The sequence below is a fragment of the Zonotrichia albicollis genome, chromosome 18 (assembly GCF_047830755.1).
Source record: "Zonotrichia albicollis isolate bZonAlb1 chromosome 18, bZonAlb1.hap1, whole genome shotgun sequence".
Classification (NCBI taxonomy): Eukaryota; Metazoa; Chordata; class Aves; order Passeriformes; family Passerellidae; genus Zonotrichia; species Zonotrichia albicollis.
The window spans coordinates 3,701,908-3,725,690 of record NC_133836.1 but is presented as its reverse complement, the minus strand read 5'-3'; the positions used below and the strand labels follow the sequence as shown (position 1 = coordinate 3,725,690).

The 23,783-nt window shown below is 44.0% G+C and overlaps 1 protein-coding gene across 4 annotated transcripts in view; it reads left to right on the top strand.

Annotated features, from left to right (window-relative positions):
* Window positions 1-23,783, top strand: part of HECTD4 (HECT domain E3 ubiquitin protein ligase 4) — an 82,415-nt gene that overhangs the window by 5,183 nt on the left and 53,449 nt on the right. For all 4 annotated transcript variants that reach the window (XM_074554638.1, XM_074554636.1, XM_074554637.1 and 1 more), the window contains exons 2-12: window positions 8,636-9,153; window positions 13,644-13,733; window positions 14,078-14,208; window positions 15,276-15,384; window positions 17,045-17,183; window positions 18,995-19,165; window positions 19,934-20,126; window positions 21,737-21,898; window positions 22,616-22,729; window positions 22,918-23,058; window positions 23,391-23,623. In XM_074554638.1, the coding sequence (XP_074410739.1) occupies window positions 8,636-9,153; window positions 13,644-13,733; window positions 14,078-14,208; window positions 15,276-15,384; window positions 17,045-17,183; window positions 18,995-19,165; window positions 19,934-20,126; window positions 21,737-21,898; window positions 22,616-22,729; window positions 22,918-23,058; window positions 23,391-23,623 (2,001 nt within the window). The remainder of the gene's footprint in view (window positions 1-8,635; window positions 9,154-13,643; window positions 13,734-14,077; window positions 14,209-15,275; window positions 15,385-17,044; window positions 17,184-18,994; window positions 19,166-19,933; window positions 20,127-21,736; window positions 21,899-22,615; window positions 22,730-22,917; window positions 23,059-23,390; window positions 23,624-23,783) is intronic.

The window sequence follows — 23,783 nt, the reverse complement described above, 5'->3', positions numbered from 1 at the left end:
TGACTTGTATTTTAGGTAACCTTGCAGAGAAACATTAGGAAACTTCTCAAGGATGATTTTGCAAAGCTGTTTCCCAAATATAGACCTTGTTACCAGTTGCAGCTTATTAATTCAGTGATCTGCACTCTCAGATGTTTAAATGACAAAGATTTTCTTTACCTTTTGCAGTTGTTTTCACCTACTACTTGAGTAAGAGCCAAAGAAATATTTTAATGAACAAAAGAAAAAAACACTTTATAGCATTTTATTTATTTACAGCTTGCTTGTTCTCTGTAATTCATCTCAGATATTTCATAAATTTGCATGGTTACAAAAATGATTTGGGATAAAATTGTAAAATATAGTGATATCTTAGTGCTTATTTGTGAGCAATGAGATTTCCAGTGCTTTCACAAAAGAAAACAGTTTCTGCTTTTAGCTGAGTAGTTAAAAACCTGCACTGCTCACACAGAGGCTTTGAACAGGAGGATAAGGTTAAAATTTCTTGGAGCAGAAAAAATTGGAACAACCTTGAGACTTGTGGATTTTTAACTGCACCACTAAAGCTGATAAAACATCGGGGAGAAAATGTTCACACATGTTTGTACATTGGGCATGTGGTGTAGCAAGGAAAAAACTTAGAGAGGGGCTGGGAAATGTTTGAGAGGAATTGAAGGTGGGTTTTGCTTTAGAAGGGTGCTGGGAAATGTTTGAGAGGAAATTAAGGTGGGTTTTACTTTAGAGAAGGGCTGGGAAATGTTTTAGAGAGGGGCTGGGAAATGTTTGAGAGGAATTTAAGGTGGGTTCTGCTTTAGAGAGGGATTAGAAAATGTTTGAGAGGAATTGAAGGTGGGTTTTGCTTTAGAGAGGGGCTGGGAAATGTTTGAGAGAGGAATTGAAGGTGGGTTTTACTTTAGAAGGGGGCTGGGAAATGTTTGAGAGGAATTGAAGGTGGGTTCTGCTTTAGAGAGGGGCTGGGAAATGTTTGAGAGGAATTTAAGGTGGATTTTGCTTTAGAGAGGGGCTGGGAAATGTTTGAGAGGAATTGAAGGTGGGTTCTGCTTTAGAGAGGGGCTGGGAAATGTTTGAGAGGAATTTAAGGTGGATTTTGCTTTAGAGAGGGGCTGGGAAATGTTTTAGAGGGGCTGGGAAATGTTTGAGAGGAATTTAAGGTGGGTTTTGCTTTAGAGAGGGGCTGGGAAATGTTTGAGAGGAATTTAAGGTGGGTTCTGCTTTAGAGAGGGGCTGAGAAATGCTTTAGAGAGGGGCTGGGAAATGTTTGAGAGGAATTTAAGGTGGGTTATGTTTTAGAGAGGGGCTGGGAAGTGTTTGGGAGGAATTTAAGGTGGGTTTTGCTTTAGGGAGGGGCTGAGAAATGTTTGAGGAATTGAAGGTGGGTTCTGCTTTAGAGAGGGGCTGGGAAGTGTTTGAAAGGAATTGAAGGTGGGTTTTGCTTTAGAAGGGGGCTGGGAAATGTTTTAGAGAGGGGCTAGAAAATGTTTGAGAGGAAATTAAGGTGGGTTCTGCTTTAGAGAGGGACTGGGAAATGCTTTAGAGAGGGGCTGGGAAATGTTTGAGAGGAATTGAAGGTGGGTTCTGCATTAGAGAGGGGTTAGAAAATGTTTTAGAGGAATTTAAGGTGGGTTTTGCTTTAGAGAGGGGCTAGGAAATGTTTGAGAGGAATTTAAGGTGGGTTTTGCTTTAGAGAGGGGCTGAGAAATGTTTTAGAGAGGTGCTGGGAAATGTTTGAGAGGAATTTAAGGTGGGTTATGTTTTAGAGAGGGGTTAGAAAATGTTTGAGAGGAATTGAAGGTGGGTTTTGCTTTAGAGAGGGGCTGGGAAATGTTTGAGAGGAATTGAAGGTGGGTTCTGCTTTAGAGAGGGGCTGGGAAATGTTTGAGAGGGGCTGGGAAATGTTTGAGAGGAATTGAAGGTGGGTTTTGCTTTAGAAGGGGGCTGGGAAATGTTTTAGAGGAGCTAGGAAATGTTTGAGAGGAATTTAAGGTGGGTTCTGCTTTAGAGAGGGGCTGGGAAATGTTTGAGAGGGGCTGGGAAATGTTTTAGAGAGGAATTGAAGGTGGGTTTTGCTTTAGAGAGGGGTTAGAAAATGTTTGAGAGGAATTGAAGGTGGGTTTTGCTTTAGAAGGGGGCTGGGAAATGTTTTAGAGAGGGGTTAGAAAATGTTTGAGAGGAATTGAAGGTGGGTTTTGCTTTAGAGAGGGGTTAGAAAATATTTGAGAGGAATTTAAGGTGGGTTTTGCTTTAGAAGAGGGCTGGGAAATGTTAGAGAGGAATTGAAGGTGGGTTTTGCTTTAGAAGGGGGCTGAGAAATTTTTTAGAGAGGAATTTCAGGTGGGTTTTGCCCCCAGGCAGCTCCGTGCCCATGTCCCAGCCATGCCAGGAGCAGGAGGGCTCAGCCCAGTGGGACACAAGGACACAGGGTTGTTTATGGAGCAGGTTCTGCTGGGATGTGTTTCAATCTTCAGGGTACCTTTAAAACTGTCACTTGTGCTGTTTCTCTTACAGAATAATCCATACTTTTTGTAATTCACTCTTTTTACATGGTTTTATTGGTGTTTCCAGAGACAAAAGAGCCCAGTAAACAAGTGGTGCTGCCTCTGTTAATTCTGTTCAAGAGGAATGGCCTTGTACCTGTTATGGGGTGGGCAAAGTAATGGAATTAATTTTTTTCATGCTGCTTTTAAAGATATTTTACAATTTTGAGATTTGTACCTCCTGTGGGATGGAAATAATCCATATTTAATACTCAGGGGGGTATAGGGATATAATTGATCCTGATAAATGTTCCACCATCCTCATCTTCTCATGTGAACTTCAGCCCATTGAACTCTGGAGAGAAAGAATTAAATATTGTTGGGGAGATTTAGAGGCTTCCCTTTCCAATATGCAAGTTCAGGATGAAAACCTCTCTTTGTGCACAACTTCCCTGCTCCTCAGTTCCTGGGTAGCAGAATTAAAATACAAAATCCCCCACAGGCCCCAGGGAGGGGACAAGGGGCAGGAATTGTAGCCAGAGGAGAAAGCTGCCTTGTAGTGACAGCTCACATTTAAATTTACTTGATAGGGTCATAAAAGCTCAGGCTAAAACTCTCCATGTATATTGGTGTGTGTTAATTGCCTTGGTCTGGGATTTACTATCAGCAGAGAAACATGGTGCCCTGAAAATAGAGAATATCAGCCCCTCCTTCCTGGAGCAGATTTGGCAAAAATTCTGTTTAATGGGAAGAATTACCTGGGTGATGTGATGTAAAAAGAGAAATATTGGGTACAGTGGGAAGATGGCACCTCCCCATAGTTCATCTAAAATCAGTTTCCTTTTGTGCTTCTCAATGTTGAAGATGTCAAGGACCAATTAGAGTGATTGAACTTTGGCTCTACCATTTTCTAATTAAAATATTGACTAAAATTGATTGAAAAGATCAAACAAGGAAATGGTGTGTAAGGATAAGATACTGTAGAATTAAAAGAGTGACAATTAAACTATTTAATGATGTTTTGAGTGATACACAAGTAGCTTCTTACAGGATAACTTGTGCTATGGCAAAGTGATGTTTGTTCCATCCTCTCTGGTTCTGCTCAGTCAGGAGTGGTTGGAGTTTGGGGTGATGGATCAGGGGCCGGTTCAGTGGGGTTTGTGTGGGGCTGGGTTTGGAGCCTGCCCTGACACCTCCCCAGGTGCTGCACATGGAAATCTCGAGGCACCCAAATCCCAAATCAGAGCTGAGGCTCAGCTGTAAATCCTGAGGCAGCAGGAACGGGAATTTTACCTTTTATAAACCCCGCTAGTTGTGTTGTTTGTATCAGAATTTGTGAAAGAACATGATGAGGGTTTCTTGTATTTTATTTGAACTTGTTTTGACTTCAGATATTTGGAAGATGACAAGCTTTGCCTGGAGATATCCTGGCGAGGGCTGGGATTCCTGTGTGGAGCCTTTAATGGATGCAGAGGGGAGCACTGGTGGATGTGGCGGGGCCAAGTGAGGCTCTGGCACTGCTGGGCTGGGTTTGGCTCCCAGAGCAGTTCCTGGGATGAGTCTGAACCCTGGGTGTTTGTCCCAACTGTCGGATCTCAGTCCTGAGGTGCCACCGAGAGCACCCTTGGGGGGCTCGGGAGTCCTGGAATGTTCCAGAAGTGTCTGGTGGCTGGACTTTGATCCTCCACAGGAGACAACACCTGTATGAGGACAGGAGGGTTTCACCGGGGTGAATGGTGAAGGGATGAGTTAATTAGAGGGTGAGACACAGGGTTTAGGATTTCTGTACAGGGGGGTTTAGAGAAGTAAGATGGAGGAATTGGGGTGTGTCCTGTCCTTCTCCTTCTTCTCCTCCATCTTCTATGGTGATGGTGGCACTTTTGGATTGGTTATTACTGAAAGTGCACCGAGTAATAAGAATAAATGGTATTGGGGAAAAATGATAAATATTGTACACGTAACTTTGGGTATAAAGATAGGTGGCTTTACGGAGAGCGGCACAGTGTGCTCATGGCTGACTGCTGAGCAGAGCTCTGTCAGGCTGAAAGAAAATCTTTTAGATAAACAATTAATAAACATAAAAACCGAAAGAAGAACTGAAGCCTCTTCTCGTCCTTCGATACGCGGGCTGTCCCAAGGCCACTCCGGGCCTTTCCAGGCCCTTCAAACAGCCAAAAACCCGACACCCAACCTCACTGGGAACATTTGATTTTCCAGCTCTATTGGAATATTAATCCCAATATAATCAGTTAGACGGTGCCTGGGCCAGTTCTGACCCTCGCTGCTGGGCCAAAGGCAGCACTGTGGTGTTTTACCCCAGAGATACCTTGGCTGCTGGAGAGTGCAGCGGGGCACTGAGCAAGTCCAGGCTTGTCAGGACTCCGTTTACCTCAGGAGAGAGAGCTTCTGGTGATGGTGAAGAGAAAATAGGAGTGGATTCTGCTGGAGGGTTGCCAGATGTTTATTCCATGGTTACAGAGATGTCTGCACCGGGGCAACTGCTCCAACAGAATCCCGGCCTCATGGTCTGATTAACCTTATAAGCTTGAGGACAGGGGAAGGGACAGGTGAGCCACCAACCAGGTGAAGGGGGCAGGGTCTCAAGGGACTAGGGACACCTATCCAATGTCCCCCAGGCCTGAGGGACCAACCACATGACACCTTGCTGGTATGTTAAGCCTGATTGACAGGGCACACTCAGCAAGGGGGCGAGGGGGAAGGGAGAGAGGCACAGACACACCTGGGAAGGGACCCGGAAGTTTAAAACAGGACATTGCAACACAGCTCCTTTCTGGAGGTGGCTCTGAGTGCTGAGCTCTGGTAAAAAGGCTTTTGAGGAAAACAGCCTTTCATTTCATTTGCTGAAGTGTCCTGTGCTGCAATGACCTCACACCTTTCTTCAACATCCTCTCGTTTTCTGGAGTGCAGATTCCTGCTCAGACCCTCAGATGATGCTGAATAATTAAGGGTTTTTTCCATTGGTTCCATAAACCTTGTATGGAAATCAGATGATGAAAACTGCATTATCAAAAGTCTGGAAGTCCCATTTTGGAATGATCCTGTGAATCTGTTGAAGCTGATGTACTTCCTGTATCATTTACCCAAATTAGTGCTCATTTCCCTTATCAAAGACTGAGGCAAAATCCCAGACAGACCATGCAGGCTTTTAAAGCAAATTGGGAGCTGTGGGATCAGGGAGAAACTAAAACTTCAGCAGGAAAAGTCTTTTCATCAGCAAAACTGATGACACTGACTCGTCCTGATTGCCACAAGACAGAGCTGTAGGGCCATGTCAAAGGCAAAAAAAAAAATCATTTTCCTGTTAAACTGTGGGATTTGAGGAGCAACACCAAATACATCCCAGCTTGTCTTTTGTGGTATCTCTGTTATTAACAAGCAGACCTCTTTTCTTCAGTATTTAAAATTAATTCTCTTTTTCCTCCGTTTCTGCAGCTTGTTGTCACTTAGTGGAAATTCCACCCAGTTTAGTTCAAGAAAATCAAAAGCCAACTGTTGTAGAAAGTGATTCCATCTAGAACAGCAAACAAACTTATTTTTGAGGCAGCAGAACACACAACAGGAGGTGGTTATTTTAAATGTCTAATATGTGGTTTAGGAATTAATATTCATAATCTCTTGCAGAAGTTAATTAAAGGAGGCTTATTAGGTATAAGGAGCTCAATACAACATCCATTCAAGTGTAATTGTGATGGGAATTCCTTTCAGGTGAACTTTTCCTGGCTCCAGTGGTCAAAGTCCTCCTGCAAAGCTGTTTCTTTGCCTTTACTCAGGGCTGTGTGGCACTGGCAGCTGTGATTTGTCCTGCAGCATTTTAACAAGCTGTTCAGGAGGCTGCAATTAGCCAGGAACATTTATTTCATGATCTCTATGAATGCTGCCTGCAATTAAAAACCCCACAAAACAAACAGCCCTGGATGCCGTTCCCTGTGACAGCTTTGTCTCTCACATTCCCCTTCCCACATTTTTATATTTATTTATTAAATGAGAGAAGGACAGTTTTAAGGACAGTTTTACAGCATAAAGATGGGCTAAAAATTGTGTTTGAGGGTGGATGAAATGAGGCACTTTGGAGCATGGCCAGAAGCCCTTTGGATACCAAATCTCTTTGGACACTGGATCCAGAGTATCACAAAATGCTTGGCTCATGGCTTTCCTTGAGCTTGCCACAGCTCCAGTGACTTTGCTGATCTCCACTGTTGTTTGCTGGAAGGAGAAAAGTTGTCTATAAATTACTTAAAACTCTGAATTTTCCAGTCCCAGGCTAGGTATTAAACCATAAATATATTTTTGTGTCATGCTTGATTTGTTTTCTGTTGTTCCAGCTTGGTTTCCAGTTTTATTTAGAAGTGCCAAAAAAGCCTCTTTCTTCTGTCTGAAATGATGAGGAGGAGACTTTTAGGGTTTTTAACTACAGCAGCAACTTGAAGTATTTTGAGAAAGGTGTAGCTAAGTGCAAGATGATAAAATTTAAGAGAGAAAAAAGCAGGGGAGGGAGAGGGTGTAACAGAGCTCTGGGTGGATTGGAATAAACTGGTTGGTTGGTTTATTTGTTTATTTTTTGTTCCAAAACTAGAACAAGCATGTTCCTGTTACACAATATTTGTGACCTCTCAGTTTTCATAGAAGGGCTCTAAACCCCTGGGACCCTCCAACCTTGGAGTTCTTTTGAAGTTTTTAGCAAAATTGCCTCGATTGCAGAGAAAAGCTCCAAAGGAGAGTGGAATGTTTTGTTTTCCAAGCTACTCTTTTGTGTGTGTGTGTGTGTTTTTCTTTACAATCTGTGTTGTTGTTTATTGAAAGCTTAAAAAATCCCCAGACCTGGGGTTTGGTGAGGATGCTGAGTCAGCAATGAGAGGTTCACAGAATCCCAGAGCAGTGGGGTGGGAAGGGGTCTTGGGAAGGGATTTCTGGAGATTCCCCAGTCCAAACCCCTGCCAAGGCAGGGCCACCTGGAGCAGGTGGAATGTCCTGAGAGAGAGACTCCACACCCTCCCTGGGCAGCTGTCCCAGTCCTTGCCATCCTCCATGGAGGGAGGTTCATGGGATTCCATGTGCTTTAGTTTTTTAGTTGATTCCATGTGTTTTAAGTTGATTCCATGTGTTTTAAGCTTATTCCATGTGTTTTAAGCTTATTCCATGTGTTTTAAGTTTATTCCATGTGTTTTAAGTTTATTCCATGTGTTTTAGTTTATGGCCATCACTCCTCATCCCAAGATGGACACAGCACCACTCACCCAAAAATTCAAACCAATCTCCCTACATCTGCCACAGAGAACAGCTCATCTAAAACTCACACCACAGCGATATGAAATTTTATTTTTTCCCAGGTGACACAGGGAGATGTGGAGTCTCTCTCTCAGGACACCCTCCCTGGGCATCTGTCCCAGTCCTTGCCATCCTCCATGGAGGGAGGTTCATGGGATTCCATGTGCTTTAGTTTTTTAGTTTATTCCTTGTGCTTTAGTTTATTCCATGTGTTTTAAGTTTATTCCATGTGTTTTAAGTTTATTCCATGTGTTTTAAGTTTATTCCATGTGTTTTAGTTAATTCCTTGTGCTTTAGTTTATGGCCATCACTCCTCATCCCAAGATGGACACAGCACCACTCACCCAAAAATTCAAACCAATCTCCCTACATCTGCCACAGAGAACAGCTCATCTAAAACTTACACCACAGCGATATGAAATTTTATTTTTTCCCAGGTGACGCAGGGAGATGTGGAGTCTCTCTCTCAGGACACCCTCCCTGGGCATCTGTCCCAGTCCTTGCCATCCTCCATGGATAGAGGTTCATGGGATTTCATGTGCTTTAGTTTTTTAGTTTATTCCATGTGTTTGAAGTTTATTCCATGTGTTTGAAGTTTATTCCATGTGTTTGAAGTTTATTCCATGTGTTTGAAGTTTATTCCATGTGTTTGAAGTTTATTCCATGCGCTTTAGTTTATTCCTTGTGCTTTAGTTTATGGCCATCACTCCTCATCCCAAGATGGACACAGCCCCACTCACCCAAAAATTCAAACCAATCTCCCTACATCTGCCACAGAGAACAACTCATCTAAAACTCACACCACAGCGATACGAAATTTTATTTTTTCCCCCCTTTAAACCCTCTATAAACACCCAACTTTCCCCTTTTTGCAGATCCTGACCTTCGAGACCAAGAACCCGACGGAGCTGGCGGAGCGCCTGCGCTCGGTGTGCGGCAACCAGAGCAACGCGTACGCGCGGCTGCTGGAGTACCGGCTGAACGCGCTGCGCGGGCTCTGGAACGCCCAGCGCCAGCTGGCCCTGGAGGAGCAGCACGACCGCGACAGCTCCGGCGACGAGGAGGCGCTGGCCCTGCTCAAGCGCCAGGGGCTGTTGCAGCAGCCCGAGCAGGCTCCCTTCACCTCCCGCATGGGGCTGCTGCTGGTGTTCCCGCTGATCCAGTCGCAGAGCAGGACGGACCCTTCCCTGTGTAACATCACCGCCGAGGTGCTGCTGAACTGCCTGCGGGACTGCCAGCCCCTGAGCCTCACCAAGGAACCGGCCGACTGCCTCAACGGCATCGAGGCCCTGCTCTGCTCCTGGCTCGAGGACGCGGCGCCCTCCGGCCAGCACATCCCCTACAAGCAGAAGGAAAATGCTGCTGCTGCCCTGGTTGCCTTGGCTTGTGCAAGGTAAGGGAGCTGAAGTGACAGAGAATCGTGGGATTGTGTAAGATCCGTGTCTCTTGGATTGTTGTTTGAGTCCACTCTGGCTGGCTGTGGACCCTTGTCACACGTTGTCCGGTTTTCGGCTGTTTGGGTGGCCTGGAAAGGCCCGGGGTGGCCTTGGGGCAGCCCACGTTTCAAAGGACGAGAAGAGGCTTCAGTTCTTCTTTCGGTCTCGGTGTTTATTAATTGTTTATCTAAAAGATTTTCTCTCGGCCCGACAGAGCTCTGCTCAGCAGCCAGCCATGAGCACACTCCCTGCCCTCCGGGCGGTCACCTATCTTTATACCCAAAGTTACGTGTACAATATTTATCATTTTTCCCCAATACCTTTCACCCTTATTGCCCAGTGCACTTTTAGTAATGACCAATCCCAAAGTGCCACCATCACCACAGAAGATGGAGGAGAAGAAGAAGAAGAAGGAGGACAGGACACGCCCCAATTCCTCCATCTTACTTCTCTAAACCCCCCTGTACAGAAATCCTAAACCCTGTGTTTCACTCTCTAATTAACCAATCCCTTCACCATTCACCCCGGTGAAACCCTCCTATCCTCATACAGGTGTCGTCTCCCGTGTAGGATCAAAGTCCAGCCACCAGGCACTTCTGGAACATTCCAGGACTCCCGAGCCCCCCAAGGGTGCTCTCGGTGACACCTCAGTGCTGAGGTGCTGAGATCCCACAACACATCCTGGCTAGATGGTGACAGTGCCCCTCTTTTGGAGCTCTTTTTGCAGCTACCAGTGGAGGCACAGCACAGAACAAAAAGGCCTCAGCAGCAGCACAAGCCTGGAGTGGCACTGCTTTACTTTATTTGATGTTACACTCCCCAATCACCAAAAACTATTGTGACTCCACAAGAATTAATTTCAAAACTAATTATCAAAGGTTGCTGCCTCCTGCGGGCCCTCACAGGGTGTGACCCGACGTGCATTTATCTACCCTTTGATTTGGAAAAATTGGAATTCCTATTACAAACAAATGAAAATTTGCAAATTTCTCTCAATAGCTATCCTGCCCAGCTTTCAATCCATTATCCTGAACACAGGTTATTTAGAGATTCCTTACATTTGGCTCCAAAATCTTTCAAAAGTCATGTTCCCATCAGAAACGCCATCACAGTGTTCACAATGGCTCAGGCAAGTCCCATAAATCGGTGTTCACTTGGAGAGCCTTGGGCAGTCAGCAGTGGGAGGGGTCCCTTGTGATGGCAGAAGGAAAATGACAATCTACGTGACATAACATACTCAGTACAAATTTCAAATCACCCAGTGCAAAACAACAATTTATTAAACTGTTTAGTGCAATACAACAGGATTGGTAAGATTGGATGTAACACCCTGGAGTTCCTGAATTCAAGGGTTGCACTGAGATTCTTGAGGTTTGGAGTAAGGCAAAATCCCAACCAGATGTTCTCTAAGAGGTCACAAGCACACAAAAGTTTACTGGCAAAATAGAGAATTAAGGAGCTCTGGCAGAGTCCAGCCATGATTCACCATTAACCATACCCCCAAATTGCACATCCATGATTTTTGAACCCTTCCAGGAGGTGACTCCAGCACCCCTGGGCAAAGCTGTGGTTGGTGTTCATTCTCTCTTTCCACTGAAACAAATCAAAAATGATCTGACTGCACTAGTGACAGATATTTTTAGCTTGTACCAGCCTTTCTCTTTCTGATATTTAAATATTGGGTTGGAAAGGGTGAAACTGCTAAGCATTTCTTTTTTGCATGTGTTTGGCATATGCAAAGGCAGAGGGATGTGGGTTAGCAATGCCTCGTGTGCACTTTGCTGCTTCTCCTGCAGGGAGCTGCTCTAGGAGTGGCTCCAAATGTGTTTATCAGGGACAAAAGTTGTCTCCTTCCCCTTTGTCCTGCACCTTTCTTTGCTGGAGAAGGTGGAACTGCCAGGTTTCAGAGCAGGTTTGATTTCAGTGTTGTCTCTCAAATGTCTGGAGGTATTTTTTAAATTTTGTAGCCAGTGAAGAGTTCAACTATTGTGGATTAAAATACCCCTTGTCCTGCATGGGTTTGGCATCAAGTGATTGAGGTCAAATTGGATATATTTGCTTTTAATCAAAACCTACTATTTTGAGAGAATGGGGCTTGGGGAGAGGGAGAGGAAATACAAAACCTCTGCAAAGCCTCGTGAATGTGGCTTTAAAGTCACAAGGAGCCTTTTGGAAATATTGTTTTCAATGTTTCTCCAGGTCACAGCCTTGTCTGTGGAGTTTAACTCTGATTTAAGATGTTGGAGTTCCCAGGATATGGCATGATTTGCTTTAGGAAAAGGTTTATTCAAATGAAACCTACTTAATTTCTAGTGCACTTGTTTTAATGAAGTCAATGAGAAATTTATGGTTTGTGGCAAATTATTCTGTCATGACAACTGCCTTATCTGAAAGGCAGTGTACTTGAACATAGCTCAGAGAAATTGGATTTGATAAACACAATCTCATTTCTTTTTTTTTTTTCCCAGATGTGAATTTGCAGGAAATATGGGATGTTCTGTTGCAGCTGAGCTAAATTTCAAGTAGAGCTTTTGAACTTCAGGTTGATCTTTTATTTTCTTTGCAAGTCTTGCATTGCTTAGAGAGTTGAAATATCCCATTGTGCTTTGTTCACCTCTGAAAGCTTCACACTTTTCCTTTAAATATCTAAGTCATGTGTTGAAGAAAAAACCTTGAAAATGAGACCATTATTGACATTCCTAGTTGCAATCTTGGGTGCTTCTTAGTGCTAAAAATAAAACCACAGGGTAAATATTGCTTTAAATAATTAATTGAGGTGCTTTAATGTGTTTGGTGTCAGTTTTCTCCGGGCTGAGGTTTGTCAGTGAAAGCAAAGAGCAGAGATGTCACTGGGGAAAGCAAGGATTGGGGTGTGGAGGAGGGAAATTTGGGAGCTGAGTGACCACAAGTGGCAGCAAAAGGTTGGATTCAGCAGAGTGCAGGGCAAGGAGCTCTGCAGCTGATCACTCCTGTTGTGGAGAAAGCAGCTCCTCCCTGACCTGAGACACAGCCAAATTCTCCTGCTTAGGTGGGCTGTGATGCCTGGAAATAAATATCACATCTGCCAGAAAATGGCCCTGACCTTGAAAACAGAAATTGTAAAATACTGATTTTTAAAGAGGTCTGGATCTTCCAGATTTGGGGTTGTGAGGGGAGAGCTCATCCCAATGCACAACTTCCTCAGGAGGGGCAGTGCAGGGAGCAGCTGGAGCTGTGCCAGGGGGTTTGTGGTGAGGGAAAGGGGCTGGCACTGCCCAGGCTGCCCAGGGATGGGCACAGCCCTGAGCTGCCACAGCTCCGGGACCAGGGAGCAGCTGGAGCTGTGCCAGGGGGTTTGTGGTGAGGGAAAGGGGCTGGCACTGCCCAGGCTGCCCAGGGATGGGCACAGCCCTGAGCTGCCACAGCTCCTGCAGTGTTTGGGCAAAACTCTCAGGGACAGCCTGGGATTGTTGGGGTGTCTGTGCAGGGCCAGGAGCTGGATGGGGATCCCTGTGGTCCCTTCCAGCTCAGGACATGCCATGATTCTGTGAAAGGAAATCAGAATCTTGATAAGAAATGGGTGAGTCCTATTGGAGTTAGCAAAGGCATCTCCAGCTGGGAGTGCAGCAGCCCTTGCTCAGAGCTGGGCTCAGCAGGAAGGTCCATGGGTTGCACTGGAGATCTGAGTGTGATTAATCAGCTACAAAAGGTCCTGAGAGAGCTGCCAGGAGCAAGGTTGAGGTGTTTTATCCTGGATTGCCTTTCTGAACCTGCTGTTGATAACCCAGCTGCTCTGCTCCCAACTGGGGCTTCAGCCTCTTCCAAAACAAGGTGGAATTCAGGCCAGAGGTTCCCCAGCATTCTGCCTGTCCCTCTCTATTGAAGTTGGAGGGGAGACGACCCACCTTGCGTTGGTCAGCATCGACTCCACTTTATTCATCAATCAGGCACCTTTTATAACAGTGTTAATTCACTTCATGCATATTGCAAAATCTGAGCTCACAATAGGTCAGAGATTACACACCAACCCCTCCTTATGTTTCCAATACCAAGATTTGGGTTCTCAAAATTATTCTTGCTTTCCCAAAACAGCCAAAGATAGAACATCCACTTGTTATGAGAAAGCTGCCTGAGAACTCTGATGTGCAAGGCTCTCAAGGCCTTCCTGTTTGTCACTTTTACCTGTAATTAAAAATAACCTGAGAACCTCTGCTGTTCACAGAAGCAGGCTGTGAGAACCTGTCCCTCACAGCTGCCTTCTGAGCCATCCCTGAAAAAATCTCCAACACCCCTCTCTTCCTCCTTCCCCTTCCTCCCCAAAGAATGAACATCCTGCAGGAAGGAGATGCCACTTAGAAGAGAAGCTGATGCCATATTGTGGCTGTGGGTGTTCTCCGTGGCTGCTGTTGTGTGTGTTCAGTCTGCCTTCAGTAGACATCTTTAATTCATGTTTTTCTTGTCCTTTTAGAGGGTCGCTGAAAACCTTTGTTCATACAGTGCATCTATTACAGAAACAGACTGAGCTGGGGTCCCTGCCTGTGGCTGATGTTCTCTACAGGTTTGTAGAACTTTTCTCCTTGTAGACTTTTCCAGCAGCTCTGAAAAATGTGTTAAGTGCATGTAGGGAGGAATGGCTTTAAAAGTGATTAAAAGGCTTTAGAGTTATTGAAAGCTTTAGGGAAGATTTAGTCATGTGCAGAAGACATTAGAAAATCAAACCTAAAAGCATTGATTGGGTTTTGGGTGTTTTGTTTTTTTCATTAAATATTGATGATTCCTTTAAATGACTTATGAACTCTGACAGAATAATTACTTTAAATACATTGTGGGCTTAACTTTTAATTTAGCTCATTTTTCCTACCGCTGTTCCTTATAAAATTTGATTTTATTTTCTGCTTAAAGGTTGTTGCTTTTGGAGGGAGGCCCTGGATCCCCCTCGTGCCTGCTTGGAGGGAAGCACATCGTGTCCTGGGGCTTTGAGGACATGTTACCTGCCCCTGATGCCAACACTGGTGCCAGCAGTGAGAACAAAGGTGAATTATTGCATCCCTGTCACCACCAGCAGAGGAGGACAGGATGCTTTAAGTGCTGATAATTGTTTAAAGACAAATAAAGTAAAACTTTGGAGTTGGGGCTCAAGAAATGTTGCTGGAGAGCAGCTGCTGGTTTGAACTGTCAGGCTGTGGGAAGCAGTCCAGTGATCCAGTGACCCTTCCTGACTCCAGTGGGAATTTTTCAGAGGGGTCAGGCAGAGTTTGGATTAGAGCACAATCCCTGCCCTGTGCAGTGTCCCTGTGCTCAACAGCCAGCTATCAGTGGCACAGCACGTTTATTTTTAGAAGTACAAGTTCATTGTTTTGTTTTTCCCCTCTTCCCTACTCTGCTTTTGTTTCTACCCAGTTGAGTTTGAAGGGTTTTTTTTAATGCTTTCTTTTGTATTTCTTTCCCTGAATTTATTCTCAGTTTTTACTGCTTTGTTTGTTTACTATTTTGGTAATAAATAAGAGTTCACATGGTTTTAGAAATATTAGTTTAAGCTTTGATGACATTTAATGCAATCCATAAAGAGTTTAAAAATCTGAGGTGTTATTTTACCTGCAGATTTATTGGAGACATCTCTTTTTAGCTGTTTAGGCAAGAGAGTGAGTGGACTTTTCCTTCCTGAGCTGAGTGTCCAGATCCTGTGAACTTCAATAGATTGACTGGACTTGTGTCCCATCTTGATTATTAATAATTACTGCTCTGTGATTCAAATACATTTTGTCCTAATTGAACTGTTCAGAAGTGGAAGGATCTGAGCAGCTTTAGGATTTGTCAAATCACAGAGTTTGGCAGAAGAGAGATCAAGGCTCAGTGTTAGATTCTTCTTCCCTCTCACACTGAGTGAGACCATCTGGGCACCTCTGAGGCTTAAAGATGTGAAGAACCCCTGGGTCTGCTGGGCTGTGCCTGTGTTCCAGCAGCTCTTGGAGCACCAAATCATACATTTAGTATTGAAAAAGGGCTGCCATGAGCATGGGGGTGCAGCCCCCAGGGAGAATTGCCAGCTGGGATGTTGCAGTGACAGAGCTGCTCTGTGCTGTGCTTGCTCCTGCTGCAGATGCAGACCTGGGCCGGTGCCTCGCGGCCGACGGGCTCTACCTGTACACCACCAACTCCGTGGGCAGGGGAATCAGCAAACTGGGCTCGGGCCTGCATGGAACCCTGAGGTAAGGGACTGCCCTGCTGCCTCTCCTGTGCGCGGGGGCGACCACGGCCCTGGATCCGGCTGTCTGGTGAGGGGCGAAGGCCAGGGCCCCTGTGCAGCTGAAGCCAGCCCCCCTCGGCGTCTTGGCCTCGGGCTGAGCTGGGGGATAGCTCGGAGCAGCGCGGTGAGAGATGAATTAGGAGGCGACCACTTGCTGGGGGTAAACTGTCGGTTTATTACAGAAGAACCAACAAGGAGGGGAAACACCCAGCAAATGGCCCCGAACAGGGGGTGGGAGAGGGTTTTAAGGGAAAAGGGGGGAAGAAGGCAGGGAAACCCGGCTATCCAATAGAAATACATATTTGGAGGTACGAAACATAACTGATATACCAAAGTAACCAACTGTTATAAATCATAGGAGGGGCTCCGGGGCTACAGCCAACTATAACTCCCAGAGAAAAGAAAATTCTCGAAACCTGGGAGGACAAAAGGAGTGATTGACTGAGCCCAAGGAGGAAACAACTTTCACTTTATAAGAGAAACCAGGGGAGGAGCAGTTTCATTTCCATAGCAACCTAACTGACAGGGTCCTGGGAAAGGAAGAAACCATTTAATACAGAAAATGGGGAGAGTAAACTAACAAACTTAAGAACACACCACAGCACTCCTGCACAGCTGCTGAAACACAAAGGTTCCTGACTTGGGACACCTCTCCCAGGTGTTGGGAGGATATGGGGCTTGGAAGGAGATCATCTCTTAAGGTCCCTCCCAGCCCAAACCAGTCAGTGATTCCATGATCTTGTGAATTTTCATGAAATGCTGTTTTAATGTGTTGGGTTTCTCATCTGAAATTCTTATTGAGTGTGTGTAGCCGTGATATTTTCTAAAAAATCCTTTCCTTAGGATTTTTCCTCCTGAGAAGCTGAGAGGCCTCAGGAACCAAATGTAAACAATGGTTGTCTGCTGCTGTGGGATGCAACGGGTGGATCTGTGATTGGTCTCATGTGGTTGTTTCTAATTAATGGCCAATCACAGTCAGCTGGCTCAGACTCTCTGAGACACAAGCCTTTATTTCATTCCTTTTTTTCTATTCTTAGCCAGCCTTCTGATGAAATTCTTTCTTCTATTCTTTTAGTACAGTTGTAATATAATATATATCATAAAATAATAAATCAGCCTTCTGAAACAGGGTCAGATCCTTGTCTCTTCCCTCATCCTCTGAACACTGTCACAAGTGTGTTTTGTCTAAAATTAAAGAACAAGTTGAGGTTGGAAGGGGCCTGTAGAAGCTGTTAGTTCAATCTCCACAGCAGCAGAATTTTAAATTCAGTTTTATTTTTTAATGTCGAGTATGTTGCTTGATTCTCTGCTGAGAGGAATATACTACAGACCAGTTCTGTGACTTCTTATTTATAGCTGAATTTGTGAGTGTTTGTTTGCTAATTATGTCATTCATTAAGTAATTAGTGCAGCTGTGACTCACTGCACCTCCTTGCTTCTTCATTGCTTGAAAACCACGAGGCTTTTTACGCTTCAAGCCTTTCACAACAAAACTTGCTGACTTGAATAAGTTCAGTCAAAGTTCAGCACTGTGGTTACACTGTGGTTGTTATTTGAAATAAAACCCAGGGAGGCAGGGCAGGGCTGATGGAGTCTGAGCATCCTGGTGGGTTTTTTTGCAGGGGGTTTGTGTACTGCCGGAACGAGGAGCTGGAGACGGGCTGGGTGGCTTTTGGCAACGGCAAGCTGCTCCATCGGCCCGTGTCCTTTGATAGCAAACCTCACTACCTGTTCCAGCTCGTGGATCAACATACCCTGCAGGTAAAGGGGGCAGGAACAAAGCAGGCTGAGTGAATCATGCTCATTTGGGCTTTAATTGGTTTTATCCTTGAAGTTTCTTTGTTTTGTGAAACCGTTTTTCTAACCCGGCCTTGAAGCGACTCTGTGGTGAATGTGGAAGTTATGGTGGAGATGTTACTGTTTCAATGTGTCTTATGTATAAATATATGTATTTATCTGTAATTTATCTGTAATTTATCTAGAATTTATCTGTAATTTATCTAGAATCTATTCTAGAATCTATCTAGAATCTCTCTAGAATTTATATGTAATTTATCTAGAATCTATCTAGAATTTATATGTAATCTATCTAGAATCTCTCTAGAATTTATATGTAATTTATCTAGAATCTATCTAGAATTTATATGTAATCTATCTAGAATCTATCTAGAATCTATACGTAATTTATACGTAATTTATACGTAATTTATACGTAATTTATACGTAATTTATACGTAATTTATACGTAATTTATACGTAATTTATACGTAATTTATACGTAATTTATACGTAATTTAGCTAGAATCTATCTAGAATTTATACGTAATTTATACGTAATTTATACGTAATTTATACGTAATTTATACGTAATTTATACGTAATTTATACGTAATTTATACGTAATTTATACGTAATTTATACGTAATTTATACGTAATTTATACGTAATTTATACGTAATTTATACGTAATTTATACGTAATTTATACGTAATTTATACGTAATTTATACGTAATTTATACGTAATTTAGCTAGAATCTATCTAGAATCTATCTAGAATCTATCTATAATATATATGTTTATCTCTAATTACACTGTTCTGTATTATGGGTACTGGTGGAGTTGTTCAGCCTGGAGGAGGCTGAGGGGAGGCCTCAGCCCAGCCCACATCTTCCTCAGGAGGGGCAGCGCCAACCTCTGCTCTCTGTGAGCAGGGACAGGACCCAGGGAGCAGCTGGAGCTGTGTCAGAACAGGCTTAGCTTGGGTATCAGGGGAAGGTTCTTCCTCCAGAAGGTGCTGGGCACTGCCCAGGCTCCCCAGGGAATGCTCAAGGCTGCCACAACTCCAGGAGGATTTGGTCAGGAATGCACAGGGTGGGATTTTTGGGGTGTCTGTGCAGGGCCAGAGTTGGATAATGATCCCTGTGGGTCCCTTCCCACCCAGGATATTCCATGTTTCCAGTGTGGTCACTTCTTCAAGCAGTCAAACAACAGCAAAATGGACTTTGATTTAAATCAAGAATATGTTCTTCCTGAGCAGTTCTTTGTTCTCCCCCTGTCCCAAAATTCAGGTGTTGTTTCAGATCTGGTTGTGATTTGTAGATAAACAACTTTGTAAAACTGGGGTAGTTTGTTTACTTTGGGGTTTTTCCTGCTGTGGTTTTAGGGATGGATACACACATTTATGTCCAGTGTGTTTCCTGACACTGAGAATGTTTAATTCCCCTTTTCTTCTCAAGTTTCAAGCAATGTTTAAGAGAAGTTGCAGAAAGTAGGTGACTCAATAGGATGTGTATTTTCCTCGTGGTACTGTGGGTTTGTTCTCCATCATTAGAGAGGAGATGATCCTTTTATTTTTAGATAGGTTAAATTTGAGATCTATGAGCTGGTTTGGATATTTGGCAAATATCACAGAATAGCTGTTGGTAATAAATCAATGTATTGCTACTACTAAGTCCAATATTAAGCCTCTTCTGCACTAACTGCATTTGATCTCTATTTATTTTTCATACTGTTCATACTTGTAAGGCCAAACTGCACAATCTGACCTGTTAAGATGCTTTGTGTCTCATAGGTATGTCAGATAATCCCAATGCCAGTAAATCACTTCCCAGTTGGCAGCACTATGACCACCGTGCATCTTTCTTCAGATGGAACCTTTTTCTACTGGATTTGGTCTCCTGCAAGCCTCAATGAAAAAACCCCCAAAGGCCACTCTGTCTTTATGGATATTTTTGAAATTATAGTAAGCAAATTGTGTGTTTTCTATGCCTGATGTTGGTAGCATAACCAGTTTAATTAAATATCAGCATTTTTTAATTGGCATATTAGGTTTGGATATTTATGGGCGTGATCTGAATGGATTTATGTGAAATAACTGAACAGAACAGAAGGTGAACTGTCCAATTCCATCTCCAGAGGATGATTATATTTAGCAATATGAATTCTCTTGTAGCATAAAATGTGGTTTTTATGTCTGCATTTCTGCTCAGCAGAGGAGGATGGAGTGGGCTGGTGGAGCTGGGATTGGGAGGCTGTAGTAGTACAACTCATGGAAAATCCCAAACGCTCGAAATCACATCTTCATTAAGAGATGCATTCTGCAGTAAAGCATCCCCTGAACATCATGGGCTGAAGAAATCATTGCTCACACTTTTTGCCTGGAAAAAGGATTGAGCCAAATGATTTGCAAGTGAAACACCACTAAGAAAATACAAGAGGATTATATCTTTTTAAACAGAGTTCCCTAAATAAACTCAAGTTTAGACAAGCAATTCTGTCTTTAAAAACAAGCATAAATTGAGATATTTAATAGGATATCTTCTAAGATGTTAGGTATCTTCTATTAAATTATTCTATTGAACCATGAAGTCACAAACAAAAAAATATTCCTGTCTTGCTTTCAGAACTTTGTTTTTGCAAGTCGCTTCATCTTCCTGCCTGATATTATTCAGGTGATCTCTGACCTACGGATTCCAACATCTAAAGTATTTTTTTCCCTCCATTTCACCAGGTAGAAAATGGCATTTGTATAGCAAATCCTCTGCAGGAAAGAATTATCCTGATGAGGAAAGAGGGGGAATCTGCCAAGAGCATCAATGAGATGCTGCTGAGCCGCCTGTCCCGGTACCGCGCCTCCCCCTCGGCCACCCTGGCTGCTCTCACCGGCTCCACCATCTCCAACACCCTCAAGGAGGACCAGGCAGGTCAGAAACACTTCACTTTTCATTTCTTACCTCACACAGCGTCCATCCTGCTTATTACTCACCTCTTAGCACAGGTTTTAAAAAAACCCCCTCATTTTTATCTTTTTTTCCCCCAAATCCGTAGTTGGAAGATCCTCACAAATAAGTATCTGCTTAATGCTGGAATTACGAGTTCCTTTGGTGAATTAGGATTGTGAGGAAACTTTAGGGATGGAAAATAAGAAGTTTAGGGATGGAAAATTTGGAAGAATTTTCCAATTCCATTATTGTATTATTTTGGGGAATGTGGTAGTTGCATTTCTCTGCTTGCAGCTCAGCTGGGCTTCTAATTGGTGTGTAAAAATGGCCTGCAGGTTAGAAAATGGAATTATTGCTTCACCAGTCACTGGAATATTACAAATCTTAGGTGATTTTGCACTTTTTTAGGTTATCTGCACAATGTTTGGGTATTCTTTTATGGAAACAACCAAAGTTAATGAGGGAATCTTGACTGAGCTGCATTGATGGCTTTCAGGATGACCTGGAGCTTTGTTAGATTTCTCTGAAGATTTTTTTCAGTTTATCTTGAATTATTTCTCTTCTTCCTTCACAAGTACATGGGTTTTCTTTCTTCAATTTGAAACAATTGAAAGTATTTCCATAAAAATAAATTATACATGAAATGGCTCTGCTTCCAGGGAATTTGGCAAGGAGTTAGCTCAGAGAGCTATTTTAAAGGTTGTGTTTTGCCATTTAACAACTCAAGTGCTGCAGAAAAAGGAGAGTAAGTGGCTATTCTTGGCTAATTCTTGAGTCAGCACTCAAAAAGTGTTGATCAGCTGTTGCAGGAAGGAGATCATTTGGGCTGTCTACGTTTCATGAGGAGCAGGAGAACTTAAAATAGTAAATGCATAGTGAATCTCAAGTGATATCTATATGTGAGGAGACCATTTGGCTCCAAGTGCTTTCAATGTAATTATCACCACACAATTCTTAATAGTTTTGGTTATACCTAATTTTTTATTTATTTTAGTTGGAAGTTGTTTCTGTTAGTTGGATAACCCATGAAATTCTTTGCAGCCTTGTGGGGATTGAATGTTGAATAACCCAATGAAATTCTTTGTAGCCTTGTGGGGATTGGATGTTGAATAACCCGATGAAAATCTTTGCAGCCTTGTGGGGATTGGATGTTGAATAACCCAGTGAAACTCTGTAGCCTTGTGGGGATTGGATGTTGAATAACCCAGTGAAACTCTGTAGCCTTGTGGGGATTGGATGTTGAATAACCCAATGAAATTCTTTGTAGCCTTGTGGGGATTGGATGTTGAATAACCCAATGAAACTCTGTAGCCTTGTGGGGATTGGATGTGTGAGGTTGGGAGGCCACAGAGAAGTCATGGATGCCTCAATCCCTGGAAATGCTCAAGGCCAGGTTCATGGAGCTCTGAGCAACCTGGTCTCATGGAAGGGGTGAAGATTGGAATGGGATGATCTCGATCCAAACCATTCTGGAATTCTGTAGAACTTTCTTAACAAACCTTGTAAATAGGGATTCCTTTGAAGCCGCGAGCAGAGCTCTGCCTTGTCCTGCAGAGGTGCAGTTTGTGACCTTTCTCTGGTGCACATTGCAGCTGCCAACACGAGCTGTGGGCTGCCCCTGAAGATGCTGAGGAAGACCCCAATCTACACCTGTGGCACCTACCTGGTGATGCTGGTGCCACCCCCGGGGGGCTCGGGCAGCTCGGCCACGCGCTCGCTCTTCGGGGGCACCAGCGCTTTGTCCTCCTTGAAAAGTAAGTCAGGGCCATTGGTGGCATGTCCGGTTTTCGGCTGTTTGGGTGGCCTGGAAAGGCCCGGGGTGGCCTTGGGGCAGCCCATGTATCAAAGAACGAGAAGAGGCTTCAGTTCTTTTCTCGGTCTCGGTGTTTATTAATTGTTTATCTGAAAGATTTTCTCTCGGCCCGACAGAGCTCTGCTCAGCAGCCAGCCATGAGCACACTCCCTGCCCTCCGGGCGGTCACCTATCTTTATACCCAAAGTTACATGTACAATATTTATCATTTTTCCCCAATACCTTTCACCCTTATTGCCCAGTGCACTTTTAGTAATGACCAATCCCAAAGTGCCAACATCACCACAGAAGATGGAGGAGAAGAAGAAGAAGAAGAAGGACAGGACACGCCCCAATTCCTCCATCTTACTTCTCTAAACCCCCCTGTACAGAAATCCTAAACCCTGTGTTTCACTCTCTAATTAACTTATCCCTTCACCATTCACCCCGGTGAAACCCTCCTGTCCTCATACAGGTGTCGTCTCCTGTGTAGGATCAAAGTCCAGCCCCCAGACACTTCTGGAACATTCCAGGACTGCCGAGCCCCCCAAGGGTGCTCTCGGTGACACCTCAGTCCTGAGGTGCTGAGATCCCACAGTGGCAGACTGGGAGTCCTTGGCTGTGTGGGGTGCAATAAATGTCTCAGGAATTGATTGATTGGAGCTGTGTTTGTGTGCAGTTCTTGCCTCCAGCCTGGTGTTCAACATCTCGGACGGGCAGTTCACCAGCAGGGCAGATCTCATCGACGCTGCGGGCAGCTCGCTCGGACGGGGGGCTCTGGTGCCAGGGCTTGGTAAGGAATCTGTCAGTCCTTCACATCCTAAATGATCCACCTGGGATTGAAATTGCAGCCAGCAACTCTGCACTGGGGTGGGGTAAAATAAACTTTTAAAGCAAATAGTTTGGGTTTATGATGTCTATAAAGATGCTTCAGTCTGGTTTTCTGCTAAATTGATGCGTGAAATATTTTCCTTCTCTCAGGTGCTTGTTATGATACAATGAATAACATGATCTGGACGTGCTCCAATGATTATATTGATCAGTGGTGCAATCCTGGGAACCAGGCATTCCACTGTGTGTGCCAGAGGCTGGGAGTGAGCCACGTCATCGCAGAGCCCAAAGGTGAGGGGAGCCCAGGAGTCAGCACTTTGTACAAAGGGGAGCTGAAACAGGGGAGTGGCAGAGAACAAACAGACAGAAACTGCCTTGCTGTTAACAGCTGAGTTAATTCCTGAAGAGTTGTAAATATTGGTCATGGTTTAGCTTTCCTTTAAGAGAGGGAAAAGTACAACGTGAGATGTGGGGAAGATTCCAGATTCTTGCTGCCTTCAGCACAATAAAAAGGTGATTTGGGTAATCCTTTTATGCCCTGAAGTTGATTTATTGCATTTTAGAAGCAAAGGCTGATAATCCAGTCTGTGTCTACAGACATTTGAACTCTGCTGTCCTTGCAGGGGATGCCACAAGCACAAATGAGGTGATTAACCAGTTACTGCACCATGTTGGTGCCATGTGCATCCACCAGCTCAACCTCCTGGCAGCCAGCAGCAACCTCCCCATCAGCAATTTCTTGGGCAAGCAGCATCCCATTGAAGCCCATCACCTGAGCAGCATCTGTGACATCATGGAGAAGGCCATGGTCAATGGGGACACCTGCATCATCCGCTGCATCCTCGTTGTCTTCCAGGTACACAACCTGAAATGGGCTTCAAAACTCACATGGAAAAGTGAAAAACTTGGTTTGGAGTACAGGCAACCATTGGTTTCATTTTTATTTAATTTTATTTTTTTTCTCCATTGGAATCCATGTAATGGAAGTTGGTTTAGCAGTGGCTTTGCAATATTTT